We start from the raw sequence: 22,446 nt of genomic DNA on the forward strand, positions 1-22,446 counted from the left end.
ACTGTTGCATTAGAGAGGTGGATAGAATAGACTTGAGAAGAAATAAGTCTTGTTTTGTAATGGTCACGGGAGAAGGAGAAGGTGGTGAATAGATTGGGAAGTAAAAAGAATGATGAAAGAATACAAGTACTGGTTGTCTCTTACATCAGAGGTGGACATAATGGAGGTAAGAGGAAGTAGAAAGTCTTGTGGGGTAAAGATCATGGGAAAGGGAAGCAATTCGGGATATCTAAATATGACCTTGCCAATTCTTATGCTCTAGCCATATCTAATATTACGGCCTTCACCATTCTCTCTCTCTCTCTCTCTCTCTCTCTCTCTCTCTCTCTCTCTCTCTCTCTCTCTCTCTCTCTCTCTCTCAGTAAGTTAAACCACCACCACTTCTGCATTTCATTTCCATCTTCATCATCATCATTATCATCATTATTATCATCATTTGTTTTCTTCTTTAATCACCTTCATCTTCATATACGATCTTCTTCTCCTTCTCCTCCTCCTCCTCCTCCTCCTCCTCCTCCTCCTCCTCCTCCTCCTTCTTCTTCTTTGCGATCTGCTGCCGCTGCGATCTTCTGTAATCTTATTCCGCAGTTTTCGTCCTCAATTTTCTTCTTGTTCTTGTTCTTACTCTTGTTCTTGTTCTGCGATCTTCTGTAATCTTATTCTGCAATTTTCGTTCGCGACTTTCTTCTTGCGATCTTCCTTTTTTTTTTTTTTTTCCTTTTGTGATCTTCCTCTTCGCATATTATAACATAGTTTCCTGCCAACATTATTATTATTATTTCTTTCTTTATTTCTTTATTTTTTTGTTATGAAAGTAAAGTGAGGACCAGAGATTAGTGTGACAGTATGAAGTATTTCTTCCAAGCATAAACTTTGACTTTTGGTGAAGCAAAAGTAGTTTTGTCTTACAGATCATTTGTGCAGTTTAGAAGTTAACCTTGACCTTTTTGTGTAGAGAGATGATCAGATTATTATTATTATTTTTTTTTTTTTTGTGTGTGTGTGTGTATGTATGTAGAGAGGGAGCATCATAATTATACGATTACGAGTCATTTGTTACAGTTTAAAGAATATGTACGAATATTTTTTCATGATATAAACCTTGACCTTTTTATTTGAGAGAAAACCAGATTCTGCATAAGAGTCGTTTTGTTGTACTGCTGTTCAGTTAAATTCTCGTTCACACGAATAAAGCAATTATGATAAGTTAAATTATGTATATCTTTTTGTCTGTCTATATTCTTTGTATGTCAATTTGTCTGTGTCTATATCTGTTTATGTCTATTTGTCTTCCTATCTATATCTATCCACGTATGATTCATCTCTGTATCTTGAAAGATACATGATCCACCGTGTAGATAATCGTGGTGAGAAAGTAAAAGAGATTCTGAATACAGTCTGTATAGTAAGTTCTATGCAGCCTTGTTACTCGGGCTAACATAACCACAAGAATGACGTAGAGTGGAGTACTGATTAATCTCTCATTTCGTTAACTCTCCGGAAACAAAACATAAAGGCAAAAAACCAGTGATTAAAATCAGCGTTCTTCTTCGCTGTTATGAAATAGGTTGCGAAATAATTTATACTAGAATAAGTATCATTTTACTGTTGTGATCATCTTTCAGTAACACATAACAATATAAAGATATATGTGTATATCATAATTTACTGTACGGACAGAGTGAAAAGAGAATAAAAGATGAAATTTGTATCTATCATAGACTAAAGACCAAATCAGCATAGTTTAGTATAGAAATTAGTTCCTAAAGGATTTTGAGAAAGCATATCGAGTAGTGAAGCTAGGTCTCATGTCAGACCAGTGTAAACTCAGTTTGTATGCTATCTCTGTTCTCTCCCCAAGACTTGAGGCATTGCGATGTGTTAAGGTCTTGGTAGGACACATTAACGGATCCTGGAGATACGCAGGGGAAAGAAGGGAAGAAAAAAGTGATCAGCGAAAGAAATAACTGTTCAGTCATAAGTCACTCGGAAGCTTTTTTTTTTCGTGCAGATCAAATATGCGTTATCTCTCTCTCTCTCTCTCTCTCTGACGTTGATCAGCTGTCATCTGTACTGAGTTATATCATAGGTACTCTGTTAATCGCATCGTGTGAGCAAATACCGGATGACTATGCGTGATGACTTGCACAGCTAAGAATATAAAACTATTGCATATGAACTCTTTTGCCTTACGGTTCTCGCATAAAAGTCATAGTTTCGCTGATGAAGTTGCGTGACTAAAATCAGCTCATATAGATACGGCGTGAACAAGTCAGTTTACACAATCAATTTTTGGATGTGGGCACAGATCGACTCGGTAAATCTATCTGAACACTCACCGTATCACTCATCACACACACACACACACACACACACACACACAATCAGTCAGTTTCTTTTCTCGAGCATGGGGCTTCGCCCTCTGCCTCTAGACTCGCGTACACCACTGGGATTCACTAGCATATAATGGAAGATCTCGAGAAATTGACGAGAATATAATCACGAATGGGCGTCGAGTGCCGTCGACTCGATCGGTAATACTGGAGTCACACTACAACTTTATTTTTTACTACGATGCCCCGGACGGTCGTACAGACCAGTTTTCTGCGATTGCATGCGATTGTCGTAATGATTGGGAGTATTTCAGTGCAAGACAGACACGCAAAACGAAGAATGTCCACCTTCATGGGGGTCTGAAGGTGGATGTTCACTCCTGGTGTCGGAGGCTGCCCCTCCATGCTCATGTCCAATGGGCTGCGATGTCAAATTGGATGCGTTTACACCAAGCGAATTTCTTTTGGATAACACGATTCATGAATCGTGTTTATTCTTCATGAATCGATTCGATTCGCTTGGATGTGCCCAAAGATATCTTGCAACGACGATGGGACATCATACCCATCATGTCCTTCCTCTGTCCCATCGTCTTCGGTGAGTAAACCATCTTGAGAGCACGGTGTGAACTGGAGCTACATTTCTTTTTTTTTTTTTTTTTTTTTACTGGCGACAATGCACAAGCGGTCAGGTCACACTTGTCACGACGATTCTAGCGACAACGTTTTCGTGCGTCACTGCTAAACGTATGCTCAAAGTCAAGTCGTAAGTCAGCATTTTAATTATTTTTGACTCGTTTGATGTCGAACGATGTCGTTATCAGCACGTACGACATCGTATCTCTATAACGTCATCGTACGTCAACGCACGCCCGATGAAATGGCTTTGTTTGCTGTGACACTCTTCCCGACAGTCGAATGCAACGCTCGATTGTCGTAATCGTTTCTCGGCCTTTTGGCTTAGATCAAAGTGTAAAGATTGTCGTAATGCTTCTACTTTCAGTTAGCTGCTGTATAAACTTACTTGAAAATGACGTCTGAATACCTTTGACAGTATTATGTTAGGAGTACTTATGACGACTTCATATTATATATGTCATGAAACCTATCAGCAAGTTACCATTGATCAGAGCCAAACTTTAATTAATCAACAAATATCCCATGCAGTCATTCTATAAAAACTTTAAATATTTTCGTACTAAAGCAGCCATCGTAGCAATCATGTATTAATATGTATTGTATATCTGCTACCAAGAGCTACGTATATCGATGTAGGGCATTGTAGGCAATTCATATATAAGCATTGAAAGTTTATTGACGAGACGTTGGATTCTAATACAGGCTGTGGGCATAGTACTCTGGGCCGACCTCCCTGTCAAATGATAACTCACTGGCGAGCCGTAAGGCGAAAAGAAGCAGCAGCAGCAGCTTAGTAGCTGATTCGCCGCCTCCTAAAACAGGGGCAGGCAGGCGACCCATGGAGCGGTGCTGGCGCTCGCCACCCCACCGCAGGGGATCGTGTGGGTGGGTTGCTCGTTAACAAAAAGTGAAAGCCCACAGGTGGTATGAATGACCCACCAGCGAGACTGCCAACCAACAATTATATACTGAAAGAAGCCCTAACCTTTAATTAAAGAAGGGAACTCAGCTAAATACAAGAAAGATAGTTGATTGAAAGTGAAATAAATGAATAGATTATATGAAATATGGAGGACGAGTTTGGCTGTTACATAATTATAACACTATATACCTACCTAACTTTCGCTCAGAATGGATATATCTGTGAACACTTTTTTTTTTTTTTTTTGACTTAGAAAGAGAATAATTATGTAGTACGATAAACAATTGTGTATCATTGTACCGTACAGTCCGTTAGAAGTTTGCGTTTTTAACACGCTGTGCGCCTCACTGGACGACCATGGAAGTCTGATTTTTTTTTACTTATTTTTTTTTTTAATAGTTTGCTACGCCAGCGATGTCGTGAAGGTTTATTTGGAACATTTCCATCGTGGAATATCTCCGTTATTTAATGGAAGGATACCTGAGGTTTGGCTAGCTGCTGCTCCTTTTTTTTAATGAATGAATGCGCGTACCGCAATGAAAGCCCAGATGAAATTTTCTTCCAGTTTTCTATAACACATGTTTTGCTATCAGACTGTTAAAAGTCTGCATCCTGTCATTTTTACTTACAGGGAGGGTATGTAAGGTTAGATCGAAACGGCAAGCTTAGAGCTGCCTTTCCCTCGAAACGGCAAGCTTAGAGCTGCCTTTCCCTTTTAATGAATGAATGCGTACCCGTGAAACCTCGAAAGAAAAAAAAAAAAAAAAAAAAATGGGGCATTTTCTACAGCAGACAGCAAGAATGGCTACTCAGTTGTTTTATAAGAATGCATCCTGGTTTTCATTATAGGGAGAATGTGTAGCGTTAATAGTGGCTAGATGTCCTAGTTTTTACTTCTAATTGAATGAATGCGTACCTCAATGAATGCGTAGAAGAAAGATTTAGCCAGTTTTCCACAAGAGACCAACATAAAAACTGCACCAGGACATTAATTTGTAATCTTCAATCCTTGTTTCTTCTTTATCGGGAGAGCATATAGATAAAAAAAAAAAAAAAGGCTACATGGGTGTCTTGCAGTCTTACCTTTTAATTTTGATGAATGAATGCGTACCTCAATAACTTCACCCCACCACCCCCACCAGCCTTTTTTTATTCTTTCATTTTCATTTTTACAAGAGACAACACCAATGACTATTCATGAGAGTATTATAAGCTTGCATTTTGTCACCTTCAATTATAGCGAGGACATGCAAGGTTGAAAACAGTCAGGTGTCTTGCAGTCTTCACCTTTTAATGAATGAATGCGCACCTCAATGAAATCCCGGAAGAAAAGTTAGCCCAGTTCACCACAACACTGATACCATGAATGACTACACCAGGGCATTACAACCTTCATTCTCTATACTTTTATTCAAGCAGGGGATTTGTAGTGATAAAAAAAGAGGTGGTGTTTAAATAAGGCGGGAATGTAGGAGGCAGCAGACGACTTACGAACGAGGTATGGCCTTCAAAAAATGCAGACGATATGTTCCAACACTGTCGAAGATTTTTTTTTTTTTTTGTTATTTGTAAACAGTACTTGGAAGTAAATAGCCTTATGGCTACATATTTCAATGACTGCAAATTTTAGGTTTAACTTGTGTAATAAAGAAATTAGAGAGTTTTCATTCAATGCGGTGTTTTATTGCGGTGCGCATTCCCTGCAACATAACGAGAAGAATTCCATACACTAACGCACAAAAAGGAATAAATACATACACAATACACATTACATACACATTATAACCTTTCACTGCATTAAACCCTAAAGTAATCCATGCTTTAATACACATGCAGCGAGAGAATGTGTAGGTTTTAGAAGAATAAAGCTCCCGTAAGCAAAGATTAGCTCAGTCAAACCCAAAATGGCAACTATGGAGGGTTCGGAGCAGCAGGCTGGCTCGTGTAATGCAGAAAGACTAGTGCGTGTAGGCTACTATGAGTTCGAAAAGACAATTGGGAAGGGTAATTTTGCAGTAGTCAAGTTAGCGACACACAAAATAACTCAGTCCAAGGTAAGGAAAGTCCAATACTGGCTTTGTTTATCTTAGCACCTCTCTGTGCACTGGCTTTATCTTGCCATATTTCAGGCTATGGGAGTTTTGTATGACTCCTTTGACAGGGTAGAGAGGCTGGCAGGGGCGGCAGGGGGTGCAGAGTGCGGCGGGAGGCAGGGAGGGCAAAGCAGGAGGTGGCAGGGGAGCTGTGCAAGGTGGCAGGGGTTTGTTTTGACTCGAAGATTGCTGGGTGATAAATAAGGGATTGTATTTTGACCCTTATTGTCTTTACCACGTATTAAACTGGCAGTGGTCAGTGTAGTGTGTGTTTGGTGATGCATGCTGTGGTGTGGCACTGTGCTACGCCTGCCAGAGTGTGTGCTATGTGCTGACAGTAGCTGTGTTGCTGTGGGTACTGTTGTGTTGCTGGTCGTGTCGGGCAGGGACCTGTATTTTGCAGGCCTGTATTTTGAAACACTTTGCTTTTCTCCACCACTTTTTAAGGGATAATGAGAAAAATAGTTTTGTTATTGTGAGTGTTTCTCCTGGTAATATGTAGAAATCTTGATAATTTGTTACTAGAATTATGGAAATAAAATGGAAACCCACATGTAACCTCACCATGACTTTCAGAGCACAAATGAATAACCAGGCTCTCAGTGTTTCTCCTGGTAATAATGTATAAATCTTGTTTATCTGTCATGAGAGCCATTAAGGCCTGTTTGCCATACCTACCTGTATTCTGAAATACTTTGCCTTCTTAATATGACTTAAAACCCACAAAAATGATTAGATGGGTTCTTCAGGATCTCTCTCTTGATAGTTATATGAAAAACAAAAATTACTCTTGAAAACCTGTGTAACTTGTGAAGTGAAATAAGTCTTTCTATCTGAAGGTTGGGTTAGGTAAGATGAGAATCAGTCAGTTCATGAATTTCATTGCTAATCGCTTCATTGTGTTGATTACAACTTCGAAAAGTATCACATTTTGCTGAGAAATAAACATGTCAGTGTCTGGAAATTCATATGCTAAGGTTATTTTTGTAGTATCTTTTGTAGACCACTTCAATTATAGCCTCTTAATAGCTGTCATTGTGTGGAAAAAGAAGTGTTCTGGAGTATGGTCCTGTGTGTGTGTGTGTGTGTGTGTGTGTGTGCGTGTGTGCGGGCGCGCGTGCATGGGTGCATGCGCGCATGTTCGTGTCTATGTTTGTTGTGTTGAGGAAATGTAGTGTTTGTTACTTACCAAAATGATAATGAAAATCTGTCAATAGAACCATAAAAACTTTAACTGCAGCCTTGTGAAAGTAGTTATGGTATTGTATAGAAACATTTCAGAGTGTGGTTTTGTTTGTTGGGTGTGATGAGGAAGTGTGGTGTTTGTGGCTGATCAAATACTTACCGAGTGAAATGTATGAGAGGCAGTGGAAACTTCAGGCTGGCTTATAAAGTGGTGTCTCTTTTCTGTTTTACACTGATTGTACTTGGATTAAATTAAACAGACTTACTGAGTGAACGACTACTGAGTGAAGAGTAGTGCATGAAAACCACTTGAAGCAAGGAAGACTAGCTCATAAAGGGATGTGTCTTCTCTGTTTTACATCACCATTTATCCATGAATTGATAGCAAGGAAATTAGGCATCTTGTACAGACCTATCCTTCAAAAGTGTGTGGTGGATTATACATCTCACCAGCTGACTTAAAAATTGCTGTTGATGGAATGTTAACTGCATAGTGTTGGAGTATGGTTAAGGGATCTATTAATCAAATCAGAAATCAGTGTTCTTCTATGGCTGTCATGCAGTGGTCTAGTTTGGTAAGCTTCAAGGTGACTGTTACTTTGCTTCACGTTGGTTATGCTTGGATGTAGATATATTTAAAGGCAGACTATTCACAACATCATCCATCTGGTAGGGTGTTTGAGATATTAACCATGTATGTAAGGAAAGTATGTATGATGTTTGTTTTAATGTTTGATTTTATTGGTTTGGTTGTTTTGGTGCAAGAACTGTAGAGTATTTAGTGCCACTGGTGATATGTGGTGTGTGATTTGAAGATATGTATTTTTGTGAATGGTTATAGAAGTTTTAACTGAATATTTAATGTTGCTCACACACACACACACACACACACACACACACACACACACACACACACACACACACACACCCGGTAGCTCAGTGGTTAGAGCTGGCTTCACAAGCCAGATGGGTTCGATTCCTCGGCCGGGTGGAGATATTTGGGTGTGTCTCCTTTCATGTGTAGCCCCTGTTCACCTAGCAGTGATTAGGTACGGGATGTAAATCGAGGAGTTGTGACCTTGTTGTCCCGGTGTGTATTGTGTGCTTGGTCTCAGGCCTATCCGAAGATTGGAAATAATGAGCTCTGAGCTCGTTCCGTAGGGTAACGTCTGGCTGTCTCGTCAGAGACTGCAGCAGATCAAACAGTGAACACACACACACACACACACACACACACACACACACACACACACACACACACACACACACACACACACACACGGCCCGGTAGCTCAGTGGTTAGAGCGCTGGCTTCACAAGCCAGATGACCGGGGTTCGATTCCCCGGCCGGGTGGAGATATTTGGGTGTGTCTCCTTTCACGTGTAGCCCCTGTTCGCCTAGCAGTGAGTAGGTACGGGATGTAAATCGAGGAATTGTGACCTTGTTGTCCCGGTGTGTGGTGTGTGCCTGGTCTCAGGCCTATCCGAAGATCGGAAACAATGAGCTTTGAGCTCGTTCCGTAGGGTAACGTCTGGCTGTCTCGTCAGAGACTGCAGCAGATCAAACGGTGAAAACACACACACACACACACACACACACACACACACACACACACACACACACACACACACACACACACACGTTTTAAAGAAAAATTGGATAAGTGTAGATATGGAGATGGGGCCACACAAACGTAAAGCCCAGGCCCTGTAAAACTACAACTAGGTAAATACACGCACTTAAAAGGCATATTGGTGAACTAGGAAAAAGAATAAAGTGCAGCCACAAGATAGGTACCAAGTGTCAGAAATATTGGTTTAGTAATTTGAAAATGCATTGTTCATGAATGATGTTAGAAATTCACACTGCAGTCCAGTGTTCTTGACATCTCACACCACCCCTCACACACATGCACATATTTGAAATACTTATATTTCTGAGTTAGAAAAGGTATGAAAGGCAAGAACAAGATAAGAAGCCAACAAAGGGAAGGAAAATAAAAGAAACATGTTAATAAAGTAGGAAACTATAAAGGGCAGCAACAAAATGATTGCCAAGGCTCTGAACTATAAAGCATCAGGAAGAAGAGAAGAAAAAATAAGTGAAGTAGGAAAAGTATCAAGGTAAGGTACAAAATGAGTGTCAAGTGTCAGAAGTGTAAGCCTTCAGGAAGCTCTAGGCAAGCCTTTGTTACACTAAGTGGAAGGAAGGTGATAAAAAGGAGACATGATGTGAAGTGTTCTGTATTTGTTGGTGCACAAGAAGCGCTTCTGGAGGGAAAAAGAATTAAAGACAAAAACCATCTTAGAGCAATAATTGGAAAACACTGGTTGAATAACAGACTCAAAATGAAAGGTTTAAAAAGAGTAGGTATGATTTGAAATGTGAAAATTCAATGGTACTTGAGACATAGTCATACAGGGAAAAAGAAATAAGGAAAAAATTACCCTTTGTAGCAAATATCAGAAGTGTAGTAACATTGGATAAGTTGTAGCTAATCAAAATAAAAGAAAGACGAAAGACAAAATAAGGAAATACGATTTCAAGTGCTACATAGTATATGCTGGCACTTACGACTCGGTTCTAGAGGGAGAGATGGATGTGAATTGACCTTGCAACTAACATGCTGAGTGTAAAATATAGGACAGCCGGTGATGTTTGTGGTGGTGTGTGGCTGAAGGAGTGTGTGATGGTGTGTTGACCAGTAGTCCACCAACCACAAAAACTGTTTATTGTTGATTTGCTAGTATATCTGGAAATTTATTAATGATAATCCATGTAGAAATTTATGAATAAAAAAGATGATGGAAAGCAAAACAAAGACAGAAAATAGCTATAGGCTGAGTTAATGATTTTAGTTTCAACAATTTATGATAACATACACAAAAATAAGGCTGGACTTGATATTGCAAAAAATAGCAATAGGTATTTGTTTGGTATTCCACCATTACTGTAATTCTGATGAAAAATCTATAAGCGAAGCACATACTGGCACAGCTGTTACTGCCACATACCATATCAGGCACAGTTGGTTAAATTATTCCTGCAAATGTTAACCTCACATGTCAGAAAATAGTAGCACAGGCATGCCCACATCACTAAAATCTTAAATGTCATTGCTAGTTAAATTCTGTACTCTCACTTTCTCATGTAAACTCATTAGGAAATGGATATCAATCTGTATGGTGTCCTTTAGTGAAATATGAACCAGTTTCTGCATATCCAAAGTATAGCAAACCCTCTCAAATTCAAACTTGTGTAATTAGATCCAGTTAACGGAATCATTTTTCAGGGCAGTTAATTTTCTAACAACTTGTCGTAATCCAAACTGAAGCTTAAATTGTCTGGACCTTACTAAACTGATGTGTATTCAAATAAAATAATTCATTCCTTTTCTTGACAGAGGCACCAGTAAGTAATCTGTTACTTTTCCACTACCATCCCTCCTTCAGAAAATGTTTATATATCTCAATTCCACTCTGAAGACAAAGAAATTTGGTTTGCATCATTAAATTTTCCATGTTAATTTGTAGGATGTCTTGCAGACAGCTAGTGTATACAGAGTTAGCTGAGAGTCCAAATAGTGTGTGTGTGTGTATTTACCTCGTTGTATATTACAGGGTTCAAGCAGGGCTCATAGCGACCTGTCTCAATATCTACATTTATCCAACTTTTCCTTAAATTTGTGCACACTTTCTGATGCTACAATCTCTTCACTCAATCCATTCCAGATGTCTACTGTCCTATGTGGAAAACTGAACTTAATGTCCCTCAGACATTGGCTCTTTTAATGATTTTTTATTTTATTATTATTATTTTATTATTATTATTATTATTATTATTATTGTTATTATTTTATTATTATTATTATTATTATTATTATTATTATTATTTGTTTATTTATTTATTTATTTATTTATTTATTCATTTATTTATTTATCTATCTATTTATATATTATTATTATTATTATTATTATTATTATTATTATTTTATTTATTTATTTTTTTTTTATGTTATGGCCTATAGCGCATGTAGGTATTCTTGAAGAGTATGTCTGGGAAGTGCTGTTCAGCTTCCACCCATTAATGGCTTAGGCAATTTTATTTATTGTGTTATCCATATTAGGGCCTATAACACCACCCAAGTGCATCTTTGGTGTAATCACCTAGAACCTGGGTATCATGGTGACATACAGATAACTTTAAACCACTTGACAAATGGCAGTTTCAAGATGGTATGTGGTGGGATTCGAACATACATGTGGATGTCAGCCTGATCCCATGCTCACCACCTTATTCATTATGCCACTGCCTCGTATCCTTCAAAGTTGGTAGTTCCGTTTCCTTCAATCTTTCTTCATAGGGAAGATTCTTTATTTCCAGGACCATCATTATAGTGGTCCTTTGGATTCTTTCTAGATTCTTGATGTCTTTCTGCCTGTATGGTGACTATACCACAACTGCATATTCTAGTCTAGGTCTTATCATAGTAGTTATGATTTTTTTCATCATACTCTTATCCATGTAATTGAATGCCACCCTGATGTTAGTCAGTGTCCTGTATGTTGAAGCAAATAACCCATTTATGTGTCTTTGTGGAGTCAGGGTGTCTTATATAATTACTCCCAGGTCTTTTCTTCACTCCTTTTCTTTATAGTCTCTTCTCCCATTTTGTATTCCTATATAGATCTTCTATTACTTTTACGCATTTCCATTACATGGCATTTCCTGGTATTAAATTCTAATATCCACTTTGGCTCCATTCCCTTATCTTGTCAATGTCTTTCTGCAATTCCATACAGTCCCCAATGTTCCTTATTACTCTCAAAAGTTTCACATCAATCTCAGCTTGGCGAAATTCACCTTTGGCGGTAGGGTGGCCACAGAAAAATGGGAGTTACAGCCTTTATATCATATCTTATTAGCTTTATTTATTGTTTATTGGTCTGTTTTGTACATGTGTTCTAATATGTGAAGGCAAAAGATTGTATTTCAGCTCAAAAGATGGTATTTTAGCGATCAAAAGAGGGACTTTGGCAATGACCAAAGACTGATTGAGGCATTTTTTAGGTAATTTGTATGGTATAAAGAACTCATGCTTGGCGAAATTCACATTTGGCAGTAGTTTCACCAGACTAATTAATTCGCCTAGTGGGGGGTTTACTGTATATATATATATTTTTTGTCCTAGCCTAACAGTGAAAAGTAGTTAAGTTGTTTACTTATATTTCTCTGGGACTGCGACGTTCCAAGGCAGAACTTCCAAGGAACAACTGGCCAAGATGAGCAACTTTTTTGTTTATGAGTGGACAAAGCTGTCTGAAGAGTTTCTCATAGGGAGCATTAAAGGCCAAAAATAGCAACAAAAAAAAAATAGCAACAGCTTGCTGGGGCTGAAGGAGCGGCCATGTTTGTTTTTCAGTTGACAAACGCGACAAAGGTGGAAGTGAGCTTGTGTGTGACGACCAGCATCCACAAAAGTTGACAGTCTTCAGAAAGTTGACAGAAAAGTTCACAGAAAAGTGGTAGTTAGTGTGACACCGCCTTAAGCGACACACTGGGTAGCGTCGGTCTACACTTCTGCCTGGAGGATTTGCAGCAGATTTGACCGGGTGGGTGGCACGTGAGGTAAGAATGTTGAATTGGCGAGTCAGTCGGTTGAACCTTGAGGATTCGGTATTAATTAGCTGAGTTCAAATTGGCGATAATTCAAACTGTGAATGGTCAAATCACGAGGATCCCCTGTATTTAATTGTGTCTCCTTTAGTATCATCATGTTAAATTGAAATTGCGTTATTCAAACTTGCGTTAATTGAGACTTGACTGTATTGGAATTTTGGATTTATCTGGTCTCAGTTATCAGACAATGAATCTGTTGCCAGATATCAATTATCAGTTATAGCTGATAAGATTATGGTTATTAATTTATCAGTGATCATGATACATTTTTTGTTATTGTGCCCAGCTGTGGTAACTGCAAAAATTATTCTCAGTGCAGCATATCTTACAGTGAGAGATTGTCATCATTCCAAGAAAGAAAAAAAGATAATACCTGACAGCAATGTTAAGAGGTGTGTGAGGAATGAAAGGAAATAAAGATGTGGACAAGTTAGTTATTCTCACTCCAGCAGGTCTGACATATAGGGAGGGACTGGAGAATCTGAGTGAGTCATCATTGAAGGGAAGAAGAAAGACTTGATGGCAATGTAAATGACTATGTCAGGAATGGACAGAATTGATAACAAGGACATGTTTATTCACAACACAAAAGTCACTCAAGGACATCCTAATGAAAATTGAAGAAAATTGTATTTGAAGGACATTGAAGAATATATTTATTCTTACTGATGTGTAGAATAAATGCAAAGAATTTTCATGATTCCAAAGTAAAAAATGACCAGTTATCACAGATAGGACCCCATAGCCGTAATTCATTTCACTAACACACCATAACTAGGTACACACACACACACACACACACACACACACACACACACACACACACACACACACACACACACATAGAGCACCGCGCACGGATCGGTACCGGCTCAGCGCGGTGCCCACTATTGTGCGAGCTTTAAATAAATAGTGAATTTCTAGGTTAAGTTTATCCATAGTTAGGTTAAGCATTTTTAGTTCATTGTGGTAATGTCCCACCCCCCTGTACATTTTCAGTGTATTTTTTTACATTGCCTAATTAATAAACCGTTTATTATTATTATTATTATTATTATTATATCACTGTAATCACCAAACTGTCATCTCACAAGAACGTAATGCTATTAATGCTGTTGATATTTTTAGCATCATGGCTTCAATTCAATTGAATTATTATTATTATTGCTATTATTATCATTATTATTGTTATTATTATTGTTATTATTATTATTATTATTATTATTATTATTATTATTATTATTATTATTATTATTATTATCATCATCATCATTATTAGGGTATGTATAAGTCATTGTGTGTCTGAGGGAGATGAGCCAATTGGAGGAAGGGGGAAAAGAGAGAAAAAGAGAGTGGGTTGGAAAAAGGAAGATCATCAGAGTGACCTGGGGGTGATGAAAGAAAGAGAAGAGAGTAGTGAAAATGGAAGAAGGAGAAGGAAGGGGGAAGGAGTGAAGTATATATAGGAGGGAAGGAGGAGAAATAGGAGGAGACAAGATCTAGGTAAAAAGATTAGGGGATAGTGAAAGATCTGACAATAGGGAGAGGGGAGGGATGAGAAGGGTTAAGAGTTAAAACAGCTTACAGAATAGGTGGTGGTGTGGCTGAGGGTGTATGGTGTGGTGAGGTGTGCGTGGGCTGTGTTGAGCAGCGGTTCATGGAGCACAAAAAAAATGTATTCATTATGTGCACAGTATTGTAAGATGCCCAGATCATGGTGGTGCTCATGCATTGTCTTCACTGATTTAGAGTTTGTGTGTGACAAGCAGAACTGTTGACAGTGTGGTATTTTGAAGCTGGCCAGTTAATGGCGTACTTCTCAACTAAAATTAAGTAGGGTACATTTATGTCTCCCAGATGCAGAGTGTACTAACTAAAATGTCAACTGCATGGGAGTGTGTAGCAACCAGGATGTGAATATACGTATCCCGGGATGAGAGGGTTAAACTTTTAATAGAAAACAATCAGTGAATTTTCATAAAACTCTCTTCTTAGAATACCAAGAGATCTCCTTCATAAACCACTATCAATGTAGAAATGCATCTGATACAGAGATGCACCTAATTTAAGAGCAAAGACAGGAGAAACGCATCATATGAAGAATGACTGTCTAGACTGCAACTCCTAACCTTAGAAGGGAGAGCAGAGGGAAGACTTGATGGCAGTGTTCAAAGTAATGGAGGGAGTAGAACAGCTAGATACAGTGTGTGTGTGTGTGTGTGTGTGTGTGTGTGTGTGTGTGTGTGTGTGTGTGTGTGTGTGTGTGTGTGTGTGTGTGTGTGCTTGTGTGTGTGCACGTGCATGCACGCTTAAGGAAAGAGACACAAAAGAACAAAGAAGAAAACTGAGGAGAGATATGAAGAAGCAGTCTTTTTCTACAGAAGCATAGAAGTCTATAGTAATCTGAGTGAAATACTGAGGATGTTAATGAGTAAATGGGTAAAGGAGTGGGAAAAGTTTGATACAAGTAGATGTAGACATGAGTGAGTGCATCTTTTCCTGTATGTCACAATTTGGTAAACACACACACACACACACACACACACACACACACACACACACACACACACACACACACACACACACACACACAGTTTATAAAATCTTCCATAATTTTGTCTTGACTTTTTCGTTCTTAGCTCTTCTTTTTTTCTTTTTTCTTTTTTATTTTTATTTCTTTTTTTTATGTAATTTTCTTTGATTTTTATATAAAGTGTTTTGAATATAGTTGTTTTTATTAGTTGTTATTGTTCTTGCTTTACTATTAGTTACAATTAGTGTTATTGCAGCCAAAGTTTTTGATGTAGCACCTGTGTCACTGTGGCTCTGATGGTGGCTACATAAATGTTAATAGCCAGTGTAGCTGTGATACCTGAGCTGCTGCATATTACAGCACACAAGTACACCAACACATCTGCAGTCTTACCTTACTTGTCATCATCATCATCATCATCATCATCATCATCATCATCATCATCATCATCATCATCATCATCATCATCATTTGTCAAGGCTAAGAGTGTGAATGTGTCTAGGAGTATGTGGTGCTTAGTGTGGGTCAAGCTGTGTATTATTATTTTATTGTGTTCTATTCTATTTAAATATTTTATTTTATTCTATTTTATTCTATTTATTATATATTACTTTGTTGTTGTTATTATTATTATTATTATTATTATTATTATTATTATTATTATTATTATTATTATTATTATTATTCAGTTGGGTAAAAGATGCAAGTGTTAACACAGATTCAGAGAAGAAAAAATCTATTTAAAAAGTGCCCCTAATGGTTTACCCGTAAAAGTAAACACCACTAAACAGGATCTGATTCCAGCTTTAATGTGTCTTGAAACATTTCATTCAGTCACTTTCTTGAAACTCAACACATTATCATTCCATAAATTTATCTGCTCTTTTAATGGTTCATATTAAATGGCCACAAATAACATGATCCCATTGTCTCTATGGATAGTGGGGTCAGAAATGGTGTTAGGTTTGATTCTGAATTCTTCTTTATTGTTTGGCTTAAAAAGTTAAGTGTTAACCCCTTCAGTACTGGGACGTATTATTACCATGAGTTTTGGATATGATTTTACTTACATTTAGGAAGGGTCTGTGGTGGGCAGAAGATTAATGACCAGTCTCTCCACCATTTTAATCCCTACATAAGTGTCTGAATCTGTACAGAATCACCATATAGTAAGCAGAATGAATATGAAAACACATCATGGTACTGAAGAGGTTAAGAGTAAATTATGTTACTAGTGTTGATTATGTGCCTGTTAGATTGCTATGTGGCAGGTATAGGTGCTAACATGACCTAACCTTTTAGTTATGTTTCGGGTGATCTTGTTATGTGAAACTGAGAAGGTTATTATTGGACAGTTCATAGATTTCATGTGAGAGAGAGAGAGAGAGAGAGAGAGAGAAAACACCAGTCTGTGTTTTCCTGCACCTATAACTTGGAATAGAAAGTTGCTTGCCACCTTTCCTTTTCACCTTATCTTCAATCTGATAACACCATCTCGTGACACTGTTTTATTCACAGTATCATGATAATTCTGTGAAAAGACCAGCAAACGAGGAAAAAAATAGTGTTAGTGTATAACATTTAAAATCCTGTACGTGATTTCAACTTGCATTGTATATTTTGTTTAGATTTTTTTTTTGCTGCCAGGGTGTGTGTGTCTAGCCATCTCCATACTGCTGTCACTATGTGTGTGTCTAGCTATTATTTAACTGCCTTCAGGGTATGTGTGTGTCTAGCCATTGCCTTACTGCTGCTAGGATGTCTGTGTGTGTGTGTGTGTGTGTGTGTGTGTGTGTGTGTGTGTGTGTGTGTGTGTGTGTAATTTTCACTTCGGTCACCTGCTGGTCACCCAGCCAGTCTTCCCCATTATGGAGCAAGCTCAGAGCTCATAGACCGATCTTCAGGTAGGACTGAGACCACAACACACTCCACACACCGGGAAAGCGAGGCCACAACCCCTCGAGTTACATCTTGTACCTATTTACTGCTAGGTGAACAGGGGCCACACATTAAGAGGCTTGCCCATTTGCCTTGCCGCTTACCAGGACTCGAACCCGTGGCTCTCGATTGTGAGTTGATCGTGCTAACCACTACACTACACGGTGTGTGTGTGTGTGTGTGTGTGTGTGTGTGTGTGTGTGTGTGTGTGTGTGTGTGTGTGTGTGTGTGTGTCCAGCCATCATCTCACTACTGCTAGGGTGTATGTGTCTCTAGCCATCACCTCACAATGCTTTAATCCTTACAAGTCTTGAAAAGTAGTTCATTGTAGTGTATTTGCTACATGATGTGACACTTGTACATTGATGTCAGTATAAGGGTTTTATGATAAAGTGATACTCGTTGGGCTGATATGCCTGGGAGAGATGTGGTGTGGTTCTGGGGATTATTAAGTTTACAGGTGATGTGGTGTTTGATGTGGCATAAACAATAACCTGCTTATACCAAGGAGAAATGCATTGCCATATGATTGCTTTAGGTCCTTAGAATTAAAAAAAGGAGTCACCACCTGCCTTGTTTTGATGTCACATGTTTGTATTGTCTAGTGGCTGGCGGCAAGAAATTTTTGTTACAGATTCATAGAAAATCATGTCGTGTACGTTGGTGTGTAAATTATCTTTTATCATGACTTTCATGCTAACTGTTCTGATCTTGCTAACTGCATACATCCCCTTCTTCCTCCCACAGCTTTTCCACTTTTTCACTCCTACTCTGTCCTACTTTCTTAATATAAAAGTTAACTTCCCTTTTATTAGTAAACTAAACTCCTTACCTGCTTCTGCATTTTCCTTAAACTGAGATTTGAATTCTTTCAAGAATTAAGTTTCAAGATATTTTTCATATTTTTAGATAATCCTTTTTAACTATTCTCTGGGGACTCGCATGTTCAGTGGACCTTTTTTTTCTGCCGTGTGTTTCCTTTAGCCAGAGCTTTTCTTAGAAAAATAAATTAGAAAGATGAAATTGACAATTAGATTAATAGATGTTAGATATCTCATAGAAATTTATGTGATTAACATTTATTTATGATGCTGGGTGGTGTGTGTGTAACTTACCAATTTGCATGTACAAGTCATGACGCACAATAATTAAGATACACTCATAAGATCCTGCCTCTGTGTTCCAGTTGATTGGTTTTGACTGTAAATTGTGAAATCAGTAGCCATTCATGATTTTGGCACTCACTTATACCATACATCTGTACATAGGGAAATCTATGTCCACTTATTTATGTTTCCAGGATTGAGTTGTGCTGGTTATGTCCCATCTTAAGTGCCATTATCACGTCTTCATTTGGTTCATGTTTTCTTTTACACATTTGACTTTCTCTGGTATACATTCTGGTGAAATTTTTCTCAATTTGGAAAGTTGTACAATATTTCAGCACATCGTTATCTTGCTAAGTGTCTTGCCATGACCTCTCAATATTGGGGTCAATGTTAACATGAGTCTTACCCATCTACCTTTTCCGGTTTTGCTATATTGTTTTGATGGTAAGGGAAGTAATGCATTCATCAAGATTTCTTCTTTTCAGACTGTCATTAAAATTCTTATTTAAGAAAAGTTTGTCACCTATCCAACATGTTTGTGATGCAAGGCAGCAAGTGGCCAGGAGTCATGTCAGACTCATTAAAAGCCAATTTGTTTTCAGGTTGCCACCAAAGTTATTAGTAAAGTGTAAAATTGATGTACATTACTATGAAAAATCTTTCATCCACTTGGTGTTGTTTTTATGATGCCATGCAACTAGTGGGCAAGAATCATGTCAGATGCAAGACTTCTATTCCCTTTTCAGCTTTTCTATCCAAGTTGTTGACAAAAATAATACTGTATATTGACATTTATCATTTTAGAAAGCATTTCATTTGTTTATTTAATGTTTTATGTTCATTATGTGAAGCAACAAGTGGCCAGACTCATGAAAACCATCTTTTGTTTTGTTTGCTTGAAAATTATTGGCAAAACATAAAATGAATGTTGATTTCTAAACAAAAATTTTCATTTCATATACATTTATGATGGAAAACAAACAGTGATAAGATATTACCTATGTGGGACTCAAGATTTCTGTCATCTTTCAGGTTACTATCAAAGTATTAAAAAGAAAATCTTAAGAGAACCACAAGAATCCATGACTCACAATTTCTATTCTCTTTTCAGGTTGCCATCAAAATTATAGATAAAAGTAAAATAGACGCAGATAATTTAAGAAAAATCTTGCGAGAAATAGAGATCCTAAAGAAGTTGAGACATCCATACATCATCCGGCTCTATGAGGTGATGGAGACAGAGAGGATGATCTACCTGGTCACAGAGTATGCCAGCTGCGGGGAACTGTTTGGTGGGTGGTGCACTGCTTGCCCCTTCCTTGTGTCCTTGTCTCTGTCACTCTGTTCATGTCATGCTGTCTGCTATCTTCTTTTTGTAAGCCAGTACAAGAAGGAAAGAGTAGGTTTCTATCTGCTGTAGTGTTCAAAAGTTGCTGTGCAACAGAAAGTGACATCTCAGATCTGTTTGTGGTGAAGTTGTGCAAGCAGACTTTATGAGTATTGTTATGTGGATAGGCAGATAATTTCTTGAGTTGTCATCTTCAGGAGGTTGTTATTCATATTGTAGTGTGCTGGCAGATTGTTACTATTATTGTTGTTGTGATTTGTCAGATTATGTAGCGATGCACGGCAAGATGAGGGAGAGGGAAGCACGGACAAAGTTCATGCAGATCGTGGCAGCGCTGCGGTATTGCCACAAGCAGGGCATTGTACACAGGGATCTCAAGGCAGAGAACTTGCTGCTAGATAAAGATTTAAATATCAAACTTGCAGGTGAGTCTTGTACACACATTACTGCTGTCTTGGCAAATGGACTGGGATACTGTACTGTATTATTTGTTATTATGTGTGTGTTTTGTTCTTACCTTGACTAAGTGTTCTTACCTAATCATATGTAACTAGCTTATTTTCTTTTTGTAATAGAATTTGGAATCTTTTTTCTTTTCTTTTCCATCTTTTTTGGCCAGTCTCTCATATACATAAAAAACAAATTTTTCATATACATTTGCATGACATCATGATTCCAGCAGTAACATGTTCTTTTCAACCTCTAAGAAGTGACACTGACTTTCTTTGTATCTCTCTTCTTACAGATTTTGGGTTCAGTAATTTCTATACACCAGGCGTCTTGCTGTCCACATGGTGTGGCTCTCCGCCCTACGCTGCGCCAGAACTCTTTGAGGGGAAGGAGTACGACGGGCCCAAAGCTGATGTCTGGGTATTGCTGACTCACTCTCTCTCTCTCTCTCTCTCTCTCTCTCTCTCTCTCTCTCTCTCTCTCTCTCTCTCTCTCTCTCTCTCTCTCTCTCTCTCTCTCTCTCTCATCTTTCTGTTAATACAAAGAAATACAAGGAAATACAAAAGGAATCCCAAACAGCAACAGATCCTGAGGCCCTTTTTAGGTTGTTTAAATAACTTTTCTATTCTATTACTAAGAGAGAGACTAGAAAGAGGAAAAGACAGGACAATACAGAAGAGACATAACAGTACACAAGGATCAACATGCAGTAACACCCTCTCTCAGCAGCAATGTTTCACTTCCTGATGGTGATTGTTTTGTCTTCGTCTTCGCAGAGCCTGGGAGTCATTCTGTTTGTGTTGGTGTGCGGGTACCTGCCTTTCGATGCCAAAACCTTACAAACCTTAAGGTCTATTGTGGTTGCTGGCAAGTTTAGAATACCTTATTTTATGTCCTCAGGTGAGTCACTGATCTGTTGAGACTCCTTCCAACTTCTGGTATATAGCTCTAACTTTATCTTCTCAGGTAGGTCACTGCTCTGTTCATTGATGCCTCCTTCTAAGTCCTGTTTTTTGGTGGGCTCTAGAACTCTATGCCTGTGATTAAGTTTTGTGTAGTGTTTTGCTCTAGTTTAAAGTCACAATAAGGAGAAAATGCAGGAGATTTGTTCCTTCCTATGACTCAAACTGTTATTTTTTACTTTACATCTCTGCCTTTCCCTTACATGATTACATTTTTCGGAATGACAATATTCAGCTGTTTTATTTTCCCTCTGATAAGTTACAAGGATGTTTTTATCTCCTGTTATGAAATTTTTGGAAGTGATATTATAATTTTTTAAGCCTTGTAGAAAATTGTACTTTCCATAATATGAGAATTTGTCTTTTCATTATCTTCTTTGTCTTGTTTGTAGATATTATATAGTACTTTCTACCATTCATGGTTTGATTAAACAGATTTTGCTGCAAGTTAATTGTAATGTGAATTATTAGTGTCTTGTAACTGTTAGGGTGAACAAGATGGGGTTAAAGAAAAAAATGTTGATAGTTAACATTGTCATCCTTCTTACCATGCAACTTGTAATTGAATAAGAACACAAGATAATGAGGGAAGCTGCAGGAAGCCATCAAGCCTCCACATATGTTCCCTATATGAAATGAAGCATGCCTAACAATTTATATCTAGCATCCTCATTCATAAACTTGTCTAATTCATTTTTTAAAGATCTCTCATGATTATTCCATTCATCTACTTATCTATTTGTGAACCAATTTCTTCCTATCTTTTTAAATCTTATCGAGCTTGAACCCATTACTATTTTTCCTGTCCTGATTACTGACCATGAAGAGTCTGCTTACATCATGAAGGTGATTGTTGGTGTGTTGCTTCCAGATTGTGATAATCTAATAAGGAAAATGCTGCAGGTGGACCCAGAGAGAAGAATCAGCATAGAGAGAATAATGCAGCACAGGTGGATAACAATGGTGAGTCAAGGGTGCTTGTGAAATTTTTGGCCATTTATTTTTTTCTTTCTTTTCTTGCTGCATTCCTTCTCTTTTCTTAACCATGTCAGGAAAGTTGTTACAAGTCATCAGTCAGTCGTCAGCTACAAGTCATGATTGTATACAGGAATATATAAGAATAAGGGAAGCAGCAAGAAACCATCTGGCCTGCAAGTAGCAGTTGCTGTATGAAACATGCCTGCCAATTTCCCCTAACATCTCTATTCATAAATTTTTCTGATATATTAAAGTTCCATAATGACTTAGCATTGA

The 22,446-nt window shown here is 38.0% G+C and overlaps 1 protein-coding gene across 6 annotated transcripts in view; it reads left to right on the forward strand.

Moving 5' to 3' along the window:
* The window catches only part of LOC123503171 (serine/threonine-protein kinase SIK3-like), a 55,167-nt gene that overhangs the window by 4,981 nt on the left and 27,740 nt on the right, over nucleotides 1-22,446 (forward strand). For 4 of the 6 annotated variants that reach the window (XM_045252689.1, XM_045252693.1, XM_045252690.1 and 1 more), the window contains exons 1-6: nucleotides 5,779-5,948; nucleotides 19,544-19,724; nucleotides 20,044-20,205; nucleotides 20,526-20,650; nucleotides 21,007-21,130; nucleotides 22,064-22,155. In XM_045252689.1, coding sequence (XP_045108624.1) covers nucleotides 5,799-5,948; nucleotides 19,544-19,724; nucleotides 20,044-20,205; nucleotides 20,526-20,650; nucleotides 21,007-21,130; nucleotides 22,064-22,155 — 834 coding nt within the window. In that variant the 5' untranslated portion in view covers nucleotides 5,779-5,798. Of the gene's footprint in view, nucleotides 1-5,778; nucleotides 5,949-19,543; nucleotides 19,725-20,043; nucleotides 20,206-20,525; nucleotides 20,651-21,006; nucleotides 21,131-22,063; nucleotides 22,156-22,446 lie in introns of those variants that run through there. The other 2 variants (XM_045252691.1, XM_045252692.1) reach the window with 2 other exon arrangements.

Source organism: Portunus trituberculatus, chromosome 13 (genome assembly GCF_017591435.1).
Source record: "Portunus trituberculatus isolate SZX2019 chromosome 13, ASM1759143v1, whole genome shotgun sequence".
In the NCBI taxonomy this organism is placed as follows: domain Eukaryota; kingdom Metazoa; phylum Arthropoda; class Malacostraca; order Decapoda; family Portunidae; genus Portunus; species Portunus trituberculatus.